This window comes from Papilio xuthus, unplaced genomic scaffold (assembly GCF_000836235.2).
Source record: "Papilio xuthus unplaced genomic scaffold, Pxut_1.1 DF825928.1, whole genome shotgun sequence".
Lineage (NCBI taxonomy): Eukaryota > Metazoa > Arthropoda > Insecta > Lepidoptera > Papilionidae > Papilio > Papilio xuthus.
In genome coordinates, this window is record NW_013532721.1 from 7,894,155 (window position 1) to 7,907,221 (window position 13,067).

The 13,067-nt window shown below is 35.1% G+C and overlaps 3 protein-coding genes across 3 annotated transcripts; 1 reads left to right on the top strand and 2 right to left on the bottom strand.

Annotated features, from left to right (window-relative positions):
- The first annotated feature begins 1,521 nt into the window (after window positions 1-1,521).
- On the top strand, window positions 1,522-7,614 carry LOC106125192 (regulator of chromosome condensation). Its single transcript, XM_013322298.1, has 8 exons — window positions 1,522-1,598; window positions 3,266-3,391; window positions 4,233-4,388; window positions 4,509-4,667; window positions 4,797-4,949; window positions 5,154-5,477; window positions 6,062-7,213; window positions 7,433-7,614. The coding sequence occupies exons 1-8, from the start codon at window positions 1,580-1,582 to the stop codon at window positions 7,543-7,545; spliced, it is 2,202 nt and encodes a 733-aa protein (XP_013177752.1). The 5' UTR covers window positions 1,522-1,579; the 3' UTR covers window positions 7,546-7,614.
- Window positions 7,615-8,129: 515 nt separating this feature from the next.
- LOC106125482 (eukaryotic translation initiation factor 4E-like) lies at window positions 8,130-9,223 on the bottom strand. The gene is made up of 4 exons (XM_013322707.1): window positions 9,060-9,223; window positions 8,706-8,880; window positions 8,364-8,448; window positions 8,130-8,289 (listed from the first exon to the last, which is right to left on the bottom strand). Exons 1-4 carry the CDS (start codon window positions 9,221-9,223, stop codon window positions 8,156-8,158), a joined length of 558 nt encoding a protein of 185 aa, XP_013178161.1. The 3' UTR covers window positions 8,130-8,155.
- Window positions 9,224-10,706: 1,483 nt separating this feature from the next.
- Window positions 10,707-13,028, bottom strand: LOC106125481 (eukaryotic translation initiation factor 4E-like). The gene is given in 5 exon segments (NM_001312473.1): window positions 10,707-11,750; window positions 11,938-12,025; window positions 12,160-12,337; window positions 12,516-12,691; window positions 12,990-13,028. Coding segments are annotated over 5 exon segments (630 nt in total). The 5' UTR covers window positions 13,020-13,028; the 3' UTR covers window positions 10,707-11,592.
- Between the last annotated feature and the right edge of the window lie 39 nt (window positions 13,029-13,067).

The window sequence follows — 13,067 nt, forward strand, 5'->3', positions numbered from 1 at the left end:
TTAAACTTAACTTACTTAGTGCTTTTACCTTGACTTTAGTAATTAAAATTGCCTTTTACAACAATTACTTTAAAATTATAATTTAACTTATGTAACACGAAAATAGCGTGATTTACATGAAAAAAAACAACCAAATCTACAATAGGCTACATATAATTGTTATAAGAATTCTGACATCCTGAGCTTTTGAAGGTTAATTTTAATATTTTACTATAATTTAGTTAAATTTTGTTGGAAAAAATTTATATAGTTGGTCTGCGATCAGGAAAAAATCAACATTCATATCAATTCTAGCTTGTGTTGTAGCAACTTTCAAATTTAGAACAGAAGGAGGCAAACTAGCAGCGGGAACACCGAGGTGAGGTATACGAATTTATTAGGACACTTGTGAAGTTTCTTCAACTTGTAACGTTCTCATTTATGTTTAGAATAAATCGATTAATTGCAATACTATAGGCTAAGGTCAAGGCTCGTAACAACTAACTATTACTGTTAATCAGAAAAATACGTCATTATTATAGCTAAAGTCGATTCCGCTAGTGACCAAGCTTCAATGGTTAAGCGTTCTAATTATTATCATTCATTCAGTTGGGTTATGCAGAGTTATTATGTTATGTACTCGTATATTAGAACAATATATTCAAAGCCTAGCTAATAAATAATAGCTTTCACTACTCGCTTACCTATTATTCCTAGAAAAAAAAACTTTACTAGAAGTTAATCAAAATTCGAAACATTTAAAATCGATCGTCATTTTTCTAAAATTATTATTACTGGGGCCTAGTCCCAGTAGTAGACCTAGTCCTATTCAACGTGTTTAGAAATATATATTTAACAAGTTAATTTTATAATGTTACTTTGTTTCATTTTTAAGTATAGCAACTTTTAAAGGAAATAATGACATCACACATAGTCCCAGTAGTCAACATTCACCTTTAAAATAATCAATAACTCGTGGATTTTATAGCGGTGGCAATAGTAATTTGTAGAGTGCAGCGCACACAGACTGACACGCAACGCCCCCTGTCCGCTGCACTCGTATAATGTAGAAAAGTCCGGATATCTATGAATTCACCTTTAGCCTAAAATGCATAAAATAAAGTTGTCCATTTAACGCTCAAACAATCTGGAATCCGGAATCGTTTTTTTTTTAAGTTTGAGTATTTTCGCGTGGTTTGACAGAAGTAAATTTTGTCGGAACAGCTAATTGCAGTTTCAGTAACGAGAATTAACACAAAATTTGTAAACTAGTCTTACGTCCTACATAAGGGCTATCTAGCAGATTTCTGTCTATCTTTAACCAATTTTTTTTTGCATCCATAAGAATATTTTAAAAAAAAGCAGAAAAGTACTTCTTTAATTTGTTGTGCCTAAGAAAAGGAAAGTAAAAGTTTTAATAACATTAATGGATGTCGGGGCGTTTCAGGCAAAAGATTTTTACATGTTATGTTTGTACGTGAGCTTTAATTTCCATGAAGGCGAGGGCGGCACGTGGGCAGCGGTCAGTCGTCGCACCGCGGCCGTCGCGCGCTGGACATGGCGAGCGACCTCTCGTAACCACAACACGAAACTAGCAGCCATGGCTGAGGATATTCCAGGTCTGTTCTATTTTCAAATTATTCGAAAAAAAAAAACATTACTACTTTCGCGCCAATTAATTTGACATTAAAAACTTTAAGTTTTAAATGTAATTTAATGTCGAATTGATTATTCTTAAAGCAACAACTATTTGTAGCAAAACTGTTGGACAAAAGAAAATTATTGTTTTATAGAATAAACGGTGTATTCTTGTAACTTGATTGCCCTTAAATTGCTATTGATTTTGTAATTCAACTAGATTTAGGTCGTATCAATGAAAACATTTTGTATGTCCATATCTCACAAATTTTTGATAAATTAAGAAGTAGATTGGCAATCTAATTTCATCAAAAAGTCATGTACCTAATTATTATGAAAGTGAAGTATCCTTCTTGATCGTTAACTTCCCTTTCTTATGTGTTTTCCAACACTTAAAAATGGTGATCAATCAATTTAAGCGGAATAGATTGGTTATACTGTATATTAAATAGCATTACATACTTTTTAAATGATAACAATAGTCAACATCTTTATGACTTCTGAAATAATAATATTTACTATGAATAAGAGAGAGCGTCGGTGGCTCAGTGGTCAAGCACTTGACTTGCAATCTGCAGGTCCTGGGTTCGAATCCCGCCATGTACCAATGTGTTTTTCCATTTTCCGATTTATATATGTACATTTATCCGACGTTCTTACGGTGAAGGAAAACATCGTGATGCAACCTGCACATGTCTGAAGAAATTCAAAGGTATGTGTGAAGTCAACCAACCCGCACTTGGTCAGCGTGGTTGACTATGGCCTAGTCGCCCTTAAGTTAGGGTAGGCTCCGAGCCCCTCGGTGGGGACGTACAGTACAGCTGATGATGACTATGAATAATATTTGGGCATTTAATATATAGGTATATATTAATCCTAAGTAAAATAGTAATCAAAACTCAATTACGGACCAAACCTCCCGGTAATCTGTCCCTAAATATGAAAAAACTGGCTAGTACTATAAAATATATTTCCATGTGTTGCAAATATAAGACAACTAACACAGATTATTTTTAAAGAATATCATGGACATAATCTACGTTTTAGTTATTTTTAATATTGTAACCATATTTTCTTGGCCAAATGAAAAACAATTGCTGTCGTCCATACGCATGAAGAGGGAAAAAAGCCCTTGAAGGTCAAAATTAACATAAACTCTGTAATTTTATTTTCGCGTCATAAAACATATTCATACTTTCTATTTCCAGCCCCTTAACTAATTCGGCAAATGAAAGCCTTAGTGAGTTTCGTACTTGATTACAATCTGATGTCCGATTAGGAGCTGAACATTACCTCAAGGTCGACGGATATTTCGTGCGTCTAATGTATTAAAGTCATTTGTTTCGAAAAGTTCTAGGTTTTAATAGCACTTAGGTACACAGACTACGCAAATTTTACTTATGTATATTGTATTTCATCTGAAAAATCGGTATATTTGCGTTAGTTTTACTAATTTCTGTCACAGTTTTAGTCCACTACCGAAGTGACTGTATTAAAAGCCTTTTCCTAAACCATATTCTCATCCCTCTCATTGTCTTCGAAAGAAACATCATTTATTTTTTGAACAGATATTTCGGCAGTTAAAACACTGGTCAATTTACATTATGTTTGAATATAATTTATTGTGAATAACTTTCCACTCGTACAGACACTGGCGCGGTGTTCACGTTCGGCAAGTCGCGGTTCGCAGACAACGAGCCGAGCCACTTCTTTATCAAGAACGACCCTGTGGTCGCCATCTCGTGCGGCGACGAGCACAGCGCCGTCATCTGTCGTGAGTAATTAACACCGCTAATTTAGCTACTCATGTTATAATATAAACATATTCAATAGGCTGGCTGATTTTTAATTCATTAAAAATATTGATCAAATGAGACCTCACTCGGTCAAAATTGGTTAAAACGTTTATGCTGCTGAACCTCACAAATGTAGGCACATTGACAAAGTTCAAAGATATATTATTTAGTGGGTAAGTACTTAAGAAGTCAGAAAGTTTATCTAGTATTGTTAACTTGTAAAGTTAAAGCGTAAGAGCTGACAATTATCTCTAGATTTTACTCCTCTGTGATTTTTGTTAACGATCTTTATGAGCTTTAAAGGTTTATTATTTAATAAATAATTACTGTATTTTAAGCAGTCCAGACGATCTTATCCAATACCAGTAATAAAGCATTTCTTTACTAAACAAAGCGGTGACATTGACCTTTGTCAAGTAACGATTTAATTGGCCCTTTACGTGACTTAAGACTTCAGTTAAAAGGCATGCATTGAACAGTAACATAGGACATTGATCTTTTACTAGGATTAGTTTTATGCTCACATATTTGCAGTTTCGCGTGTGTGAAACTCAAGTTATGCCCAGCTCACATTATTGCTATTAAAGCCTATAATATAATGCACTAATTGTTCTTCTTTAGTGACAAATCAAATGTCTTTTTTCTTTTTCTCGGCCGTTAGAGTCTTGTAAGACTAGCCGTGGTCATCATATATCACATTAACCTTTAGGGCAATTGAGGATTTCCTAGTGTAAATTATTCCTTAGTACGGGTTGACAGTATAGTATATAGCAAAGCTTTGGGAATACTGCGTCGATTCACTATGTGTGTGTTGCGCAGAGAATGGCCGCGTGTTCGTGTTCGGGGGGAACGCGTGGGGACAGCTGGGGCTGGGCCACCGTGAGGAGGCGACGCGGCCCAGCTGTGTCAAGTGGCTCAAGCCCCAGCGCGCTATGTTCGTCGCATGCGGACGCGCACACACCGTCTTCGTTACAGGTTACAATAAACTTTGTATTTACTTAAACTAGACTATCATATGTCTATATTTTCTTTAAATTCCAAAAGACTTATACCTACCTAATGTTACTGATATTTTAACATCATTAATATTTCAAGATACAAACGCGATCTACACTGTGGGCTGCAACGAGGAGGGCCAGCTAGGTGCGGGCGACACAGAGCCGCGAAGTGTACCGCACCTTGTCGAGCTGGAAGCCGCGCCCGCGCCTGTGCGCCAAGTTTCCGCCGGCAGCAGCCACACCGCTATACTTACAGGTGTTCCTACTTCTCACAGGACACACTCTAGTGTGATTATACTAGTCACATTTCCGTCGGTCCCAATAGTGGATTTCACCAGCACCAAAGTTAAGGGTTTGGTAACAACTTCAACATATGTATGTACAGAGGATGGGCGAGTGTTCGTGTGCGGGTCGAACTCTGAAGGGCAACTGGGCGTGGGCGAAGGCACACGCAGCTGCAGCCGCCTCACCGAGCTCAAGTTCATGGAGCGCATCTCTTTCGTGGAGTGCGGATACTATCACACCGTCTTTATTACCGGTAATAGAAAGATAAAATACTTTGTGGACGGTGCAAACTTTAATTACTAGTATGAAGCTTCTAAGTTTATATATGCTAACCAATGAACCAGCGAATATTTCGAATCATCTGGGTTCTGCTGGACGCAGGCCCTCTTCAAATTATCCATCAAAATTAGCAAGGTCTCTATTCACTCCAATTTTAATTTACGATATTTACTTACAGAAAAGGGTGCAGTTTTTGTAACAGGCGATAATGAGAATCAGAAGCTCGGTATCCCCAATACAGCCACTACGATATACTCTCCGGAGGTGCTTCCGCTTAATGTACCGATCAAGAGCGCGTGTTGCGGCGCTAACCATACATTTCTATTGTCTATGGACGAAAGTCAGATACTGGCATTCGGTTCCAACGAGAAAGGCCAGCTGGGGATGCCGCAGGAAATGGAAAATGTCACCACCCCCACTGAGATAGATATGGAGAAAATGTTCGATGGGTACCAGCTGAAGCTTGTGGCTTGCGGTGCGATGCATACAGCATTTGTCACCGGTGAGTCTTATGTCTTAGTTAATCTTTAGTCATTTGTACTTTTTAATCTATGTTTCTACATAGAATAAGATTTATAATTTTTTGCACTATAATTCGGTCATTACCTGACTTATCGCTATCATTAAATGTGTTGTTATTTTTATTAAATGGTTTGCTATTTTCAAGTAACGTGCATTTGTTAAAGGACAAACATAGGGGTTACTGACAGCAGTCATTAATTATACACCTGCATGGCATGTAAATGAAGTTCTTAAAGGAAAATTAAAACTTGAAAAAAAAACAAATATCAAGCAAGTAATAACGAAAACTAATTTTTATTTAAGTTGTTCAGAAGTGTTAAGTAATAATTATTTGTCTATAAATTATCCATTTTATTTAAAAAATAAAATTCATTATTAGCTCAATATTTTGGTTCTAAAAGTTGCATTTTTTTGCTGCAACACCACTGCTATGATACTTGTATTTAATGTTCTTCATAGTATCCATACATCCATAAAATCAATTTCTTAACACACGATATTTTTTAAAACAATGTTTTCATTTATATACTTACCATATGTATCAGTATCGCGAATTCATTACAGATAACGGTCTACTTTACACATGCGGCGAGTCGCGACACAACAAACTGTGTTTAGAGGAGGAGGCGGACGTCGATAACTCGAACGAGGCAGTACCTAATCAATACACGCCCAAGCGGGTCACCGCCATGGACGGCTACATCGTCGACAACGTATCTTGCGGCGGCTGCCACACGCTGCTCACTGCCACCAAGAGTTCCAGCGACGATTTATTAAACAACGGATTGAGTACATCGCAAGAGCAAGCCCAAAAAATGACTTCAATCGAATTACCACCGCTACAAAAAGTACCGGGGCAAAATAAAATCGGCGATATGTTGACTGGCGACGTTCTAAATTCCAACTACAACGAAAACCACACGGACACTGTGAACGCAAACAATCACGAAGAAATTGGATCGATAGATTCATTAGAAGCGAACGTGAGCGGTTCACACATCGTCAACATAAACGACCTTGATGAAACTGGTAGTACACACGAAATACCGGACATAAACAAAGATGACATACATTCGACTTCGGTAATAAATGCTGAAATGAAAGGAACGCCTTCACCGGCGCTTGCAGAAATCGAAACAAAGGACATTTTACGAAGCCCGGGTAAACTTGTTGATAAATCCAAAGAAGAAATTGGAGACGTTATCCACAATTTAGAGAAAGATGCAGTAATAAAAATGGAAGTCGTTGAAGATATTATACATAAGACGGAAGCAAAATTAAATCCATTGCATATTGATGAAAAGACAACGCTTGAAATACCGGATAAAACTGCAGAAATAACAAACTCTCCGCCTCCAAAATCGCCGATCATTCAGGATTTGCTCCACATACCAGACATATCGCAAATGAGCCCTAATTTGAGCACGCATAGTGATGATGGTCAGAAGAGTGAAACGGGACAGTCTGAAAACGAGACGATCTTATGTGCTTCGGACAAATCTAGCCCTCAAGCTGGTAAAACTAAAACACAAGCGGTATTGCCCATAGTAAGAAGTGAAGATCATATCGATTCAAATGAAGACGCCCACAATGAAGGCGTAGTAGTTGAAAATAAACTCGAAGAAAAGGGTCGCTTTGCACGTATCTTCCAATCAATCAGAGAGAAAGAGAATTCTTGCATGGGCAAAGGAAAAGTTATCGAAGAAAAAGTTATAGGTAAGCAAATAGACCATTTCATTTTCATTTTGATTGATTAAAATATTTGGTGCAATTCATGTAATTGCTATTTCTTTAAATAAATATTCATAGAAAACAATAAAAAAAGGTAAAAAGTGATTAGAACAGCTTTTCGTTATTTTACCCTTATTTAAACCTCTAAATATTTAGAGCTGTTTGTACTTGTATATATGAGTTCTTTATTTTGTAATTTGTCAGAAAACGTCCACAAAGGAATGGACACCGCGGAGGAAGCCGTGCACAAAGTGGAGGAAAGAGTTGAAACAGAAATAAGAAACCAAACTAATTCAAGAACTTGCAACATTTTATAATTTAGATGATAAATAATTTGTTTTGTCTTTTATAAATGTTTAAAAATTTCGATAATCTTTCTATTCAACATTAAGGCATTATTAATTTGTATATTTGTTATAAAACTTATTTTTATCTTAACATTGTTAAAGAAAATTATTTCGATTAAATAATTGCTAATATTCTCATTTTATCAGTAGTTTTAATTTTACATATTACATTTGGTCTACTATGCTTAAAACTAGAAAATACGCTATTTCTAAAGGTACATTGGAGGAAATTAAACAATTTGATCTTTGTAATCCTGGCGTAATGACGCTGCTGGTACCATTATATCATTTTCCTTATTTTCATAGTACGATGCAGACGTCGTCGAAAAACGTGTTTTATAATAATATTATTTCAATCAATGCTTTAAAAATTAAAAAAACTAAGCGTATGACTTGTTTATCTCTTCATCGTCAAACGTTAAAAAAATCGTACATAATTGGCTCGACAGCAAACGAAACGGCCGACGTACATTCCGGCTCGTCCGGTCTGTGTGAAAACTATGTATATATTAAAAAAAAAACAGAATTAGCCCAGAGGGACGTTTATTAAATAAAATTGTGACACGTAACGTTAACAGTTCTACAAGGAATGAATGTTCTGGTTAGTGTTATGCGAGTGTAGACCGAGCCTTAACTTCGTCGGCAACTGCTCTTTTAACTTACGGCCAATCTCTAAGTTGGCAGCTTCATGTTTTAAGTTCGTCATCCAAACACCTGTAGAGACAATTCTTTTTCATATTTTTTAATAACTAATAACTAAATATACATTTTTATACATAACAACTCACCCACTTTACATTTGGCTCGTATATTAACCACAACGCCACAGATTTCCTCTTCGTGTGGTAAGTTTTCGCCGATAAGTATCAGAACCTACATTAACCATAATAAGTTTAATTTATAAAAAAACCGTGTCACAGTGTCTTGGAATTCGCCACGCCATTCTCTATGAGGCTGTGTGATAAATATGTTGATGTTTTGAGCTATGTTTGTATAACTGTCAAATTTTACCAGCGTTGGTATTTAAACGTTGTTGCCGCTGCTTTCTCAAATGGTAAGAAAGGGAGGACTATATGTCTTGTACAAGTGTATTAACAACTGCCCATTGTTTAAAACTACTCAGCACTAACCACATATAACCAGATATTGTCGAGGTCTGCGGCGCGCTTTCTGTCAAGAGTCAGCAGCCAGCGGCCGCCCTGCTCGTTGGCGGGATCCTCCCACATCGGCCGAATGCCCTTTTTGAACACCGCGTAGCCTTGTCCTATCGGTAACTCGGACGGTGTTTTGGTATGATGATATATACTAAAAAATAATTACAAAGCAGTAACACTCGATGTTATTTTGTTTTTTAGGAATAAGCCTATCGATACAGACAAGCCGTAATTTAAAGGCCGCAAGTCTAAGGGTGTCGATGACCTCTTAACACTAAGGATCGTATGGCTCATAAGCTTTATAAAGTCACACAAATTCAGTAAACTCACCTCCAATAATCTTCTACCGTGTCAAACGTTGTCAACTCCACAAGGTTCTCACTCCAATCTTTGCTCGTATTCGTATACATCCAAAAACTCCACGTATTTTGTAAAGGATGTTTAAAACTTAACAGTTCCATGTTTTCGGATTCGATGAGTTTATCGTTTTCCATAGCCTTCAATAAAATTATATCTTTAGGAAAATATTTAATTAAGAACTGTTAACGAGACTCGTTCAACATCTATGTTTATTTAATATAATGTTGTCATAGCATTTTCTTCAGTAGGAAGTTGTTGAAATCTTAAATACGAGAACCTAACGGAGAGTTTCAAATTCTGAGTAACTTAACACTTACAACGCCTCTAAAACGTCGCTTAGTTAATTTGAAAACTTTGAAAGAGTTTTCGAAATATTTGTAAAAAGTAAATAATTATAAATATTAAAAGAGTTATTGATAAGAATAAAGTCCAGACTCCAGAATTTTTGAAATAACAGCATTATTTATGAAATACTTACATTTTTCTTCTTCGGTTTAATACACGAGGCCATAACAAATTAAAGATAATCCGCACTAAAGTAATGGAATATTGAAAATGCAATAATTTTTTTTTTATCACAGATAAAAGGCAACAGGCAACTTATAAAGACCTCTTATCAAAAATTGCCATGTTTGCGATACTTGGTATTCCCCAGTGTTCTCCGTAAATGTTGCAACTACTACAGATGTTTTGTATATTTCGTAGAGTAATTTGTCGACAATGCACTCATAAAGTGTAATTTTTTTGTAGATTTGTGGTCAAAAAAATTTAAGCACTCTTATGCTCAAGTTATTTGTCCCAGGGGCATATGTGAAACTAAATCATGATAGCTCACTAGCGCCCCCTTTTTAATTTGTTGTAATCATAAAAGCCGAAAAATGCACGACAGCTACAGTACACAAGCGTGACAGTGGTACGCTAGTGAGCCGTCATAATTTTGTTAGACTTCAGCCTGACAGCCTTGTCGGACTTTGATAGCAAAAGCCTTTCTCATCGGACCAGATATCCTTTCTTGACTATAGACCATCCTGGACTATACGCCTATGAACGTCAGCCTAATTTGTCTATGGTTGAGCATGTGGTTTGAAAAAAGTTGTTATCCGAAAACTTGTCGCCCATTTCGTCTGGAAATATAATCGTTTCTAGTAACATTGTAAAGTTATTACCAGTTATTACTTTCAAAAGAGTTAATTCCAAATATATGTATAATGGTTGACGTTAATTTAATGTTAAATTTATAAATTGAGTAAAAAATCTGAAATTTCATTAATTTCGAACTAACCGTGGGCTTCTAGGTCCAAAATCCACGTTTAATACATATTGTTCTGTTTTATCTATGATTATGACTGGGGTCACGATGTATACAGAGATTTTTGTGTCAGAAAACAGTTAATCTTTCAATGGAATATTCTCCCAGCTGTTCTTCAATTAACTAAGTTATATATGATAGAAGTCCTTGTTTATTTGTAGGATTTTCATCTTTAAGGTTATGTCACAAATTTTATCTTTATTCATCAACCAAAACTGTTTTGAGTTGAAACTTTTCACAAGTTTACATTGAAGGTAAGGAGTAAATTGTAAATAAAACCAAAGCTTTATTTTAGTACTTTTTATACAAAATACCAAAACATTCTTTAACATATATGCGCAAACATCAATTTCAAACAATGAGTTGTTACACTAGCGAGACATAAACCATCGTACAGGGATACTAAAGCGTGACAAATTAAATAAACAAAAGTGTTAAAATGTTAAAAAAAAAGAAAATTCTGAAGTCAACTTCCTGAATCACCGGATACTTAATAAGTAGTAAATACAGACTTACAACTAGGTGACCATTTTAACATAACCGAGCATAGCTTTAGTACAAACATCAGACTTTTGGTTAATCGATAGTCAATAACTGCTGGTTGAACCAAGCTCTCGTTACGAGGCAGATGTGAATGACAACATAAATACTACTTCTGTTAAATAAAACATATCTCAGGGCAGCAACGGCCGGAGATGACAAAGTACACACTTCTGTTGACAAATACTTACACAATGTAACTCTGAAAATATCCATTCTCATGGCTTATTTGTATAACTTCGCCATATTGAAATGAAAACCCAATTATCTTCTTTTATTACCAATGTCTTTTCAGACAAAATATTTGGAGTTATTCCAATATACAATACATTTCAATACACAAAGTAAGAAAACACTACAAAGATCCATAACAAAGCCTTTACATAATTTTGGACCACAACTTGTAATATTTAGCACACAACTCTATTTTGGCCTGCCTCAGTAAAGTATACAATACTTCAATAACTGTATTATTATTTTGTTCTTCAGTGAGTTGTGTGACTATATTTGTTGTGTACAATTTGTGACCTATCTTACTTACAATAATTGTCCACAGAAGTTGTACATATTCTAAAAATAATTACATTAAAACATGCTTCATTTTAAAGTCATCTCTTAACCGTTGTTGCTTATTCTAGACATTATTTTAATAATCTAAACAGTATAAAGATTCTTTGTTGCAGAACTATGTTTAACCATAGTGTCTCTGTGTAGCTGGAAGCCAATTTTTCCATGGATGCCTAGCTGCTCTTTTATTTTCCTTCCAATCTCAAGATTGGCTTGTTGCTTTGATGTATCTGCCGTCCATACACCTAAAAAAATAATAGTAGTTTTGAGCATGTTGTAACAATTAAATTAATTTTAAATTAAATTTTGTAGTATTAATTTAATTACATAAATTGTTACATTTATAAATTATGATTAACTAATTATTATTGCCGAGGTATATTTCAATTTATTAATCTTTTATGGGCGCAAAATAATAAAACTCAAACTCACCAATTTTATCAAGTTTAGGTCTTACATTCACAACCGCACCACAAATTTCATCAGAGTGCTCAAAGTTTTCACCTATAAGTAGAAGTATCTGAAATAAAAAAAAATATTAAATGAGTTACTGTTCCAGTTTTATGATATTTTAACTGTCAATAGACATGTGTATATTAGAACCCTTTATTTAAAATCTGCAGAAATGGTGCACAAAAAAATATTTTTACTTACAATTTCCAACCAAAATCGGTCTAAATCTGAGTTACGCTGCTTCTTCTCAAGACTGATAAGCCATCGGCCACCCATTTTGTTGGCATCATCTTCCCACATAGGCCGAATGCCCTGTTTGAACACTGCATAATCATGACCCTGACGTAATTCAGAGGGTAGTTTGATATGGTGGTACAATCTAAAATTTGAAATTGTATTTATAACATTATTGCAGATTAAATTTATGGTATTGTAATGTAGCAACTATATAAATAAGATTTAAACAACACAATGTAAAATATTGAAATTATATTAAAACTATTGAATCTTACTGTTGCTATGATATTCCACCACAAAATAATTGAACCCTAATTTACCTCCAAAAATCTTCCACCGTATCAAATGTCGTCAGTTCAAGTAAGTTCTCCTCCCATGTCTTCGTTCTATCATTATCGTAAAACCACAGACTCCAAGTATTTTGAAGTGGATGCTTGATGAGGAATTCTGGTGGGAGCTCGGCAGGGGTGTTAGTCTTACTCTCAGTAGTAGTCCCCTTTAACACAGTAGACATTTTTATGAAACTTAACCTATACGAATGTAACTTAAAAAATCACGTATTTTAATATAAATTATACAAAAATATATTTGGCTTTGGGTCAACTAGGGTATTAAAGACAAGGATATGTTTTCAAAATTACTTTAAATTAAGCGAACAAGAAACAAATGCAACAGTGAAAGTTGGTATAGCCACATCACCATAGATTATCGTTAATTGACGTAGTATTTTAGCAATTTATTGTCAAAACATTAATTTGCGGCGGTTATAGAATTTTTAATTATTTGCTACCCACCTCAACTTCTTCGGTATTATTACCAGCCATATCACAAATTCTTTTTAGAGCCTTGGATTTTTGCAAAAGACAGCCATC

Bases quoted from the DNA above. Each gene is read 5' to 3' on its own strand.
- LOC106125192 (XM_013322298.1), top strand. The intron at 3,392-4,232 runs GTGAGTAATTAA...TGTGTTGCGCAG, and splicing joins GCACAGCGCCGTCATCTGTC to AGAATGGCCGCGTGTTCGTG. The intron at 4,389-4,508 runs GTTACAATAAAC...TAATATTTCAAG, and splicing joins ACACACCGTCTTCGTTACAG to ATACAAACGCGATCTACACT.
- LOC106125482 (XM_013322707.1), bottom strand. From the start codon at position 9,223: ATGGAAAACGATAAACTCATCGAATCCGAAAACATGGAACTGTTAAGT. The intron at 8,881-9,059 runs GTGAGTTTACTG...ATTATTTTTTAG, and splicing joins ACGGTAGAAGATTATTGGAG to TATATATCATCATACCAAAA. The intron at 8,290-8,363 runs GTGAGTTGTTAT...TTGTCTCTACAG, and splicing joins ACGAGCCAAATGTAAAGTGG to GTGTTTGGATGACGAACTTA.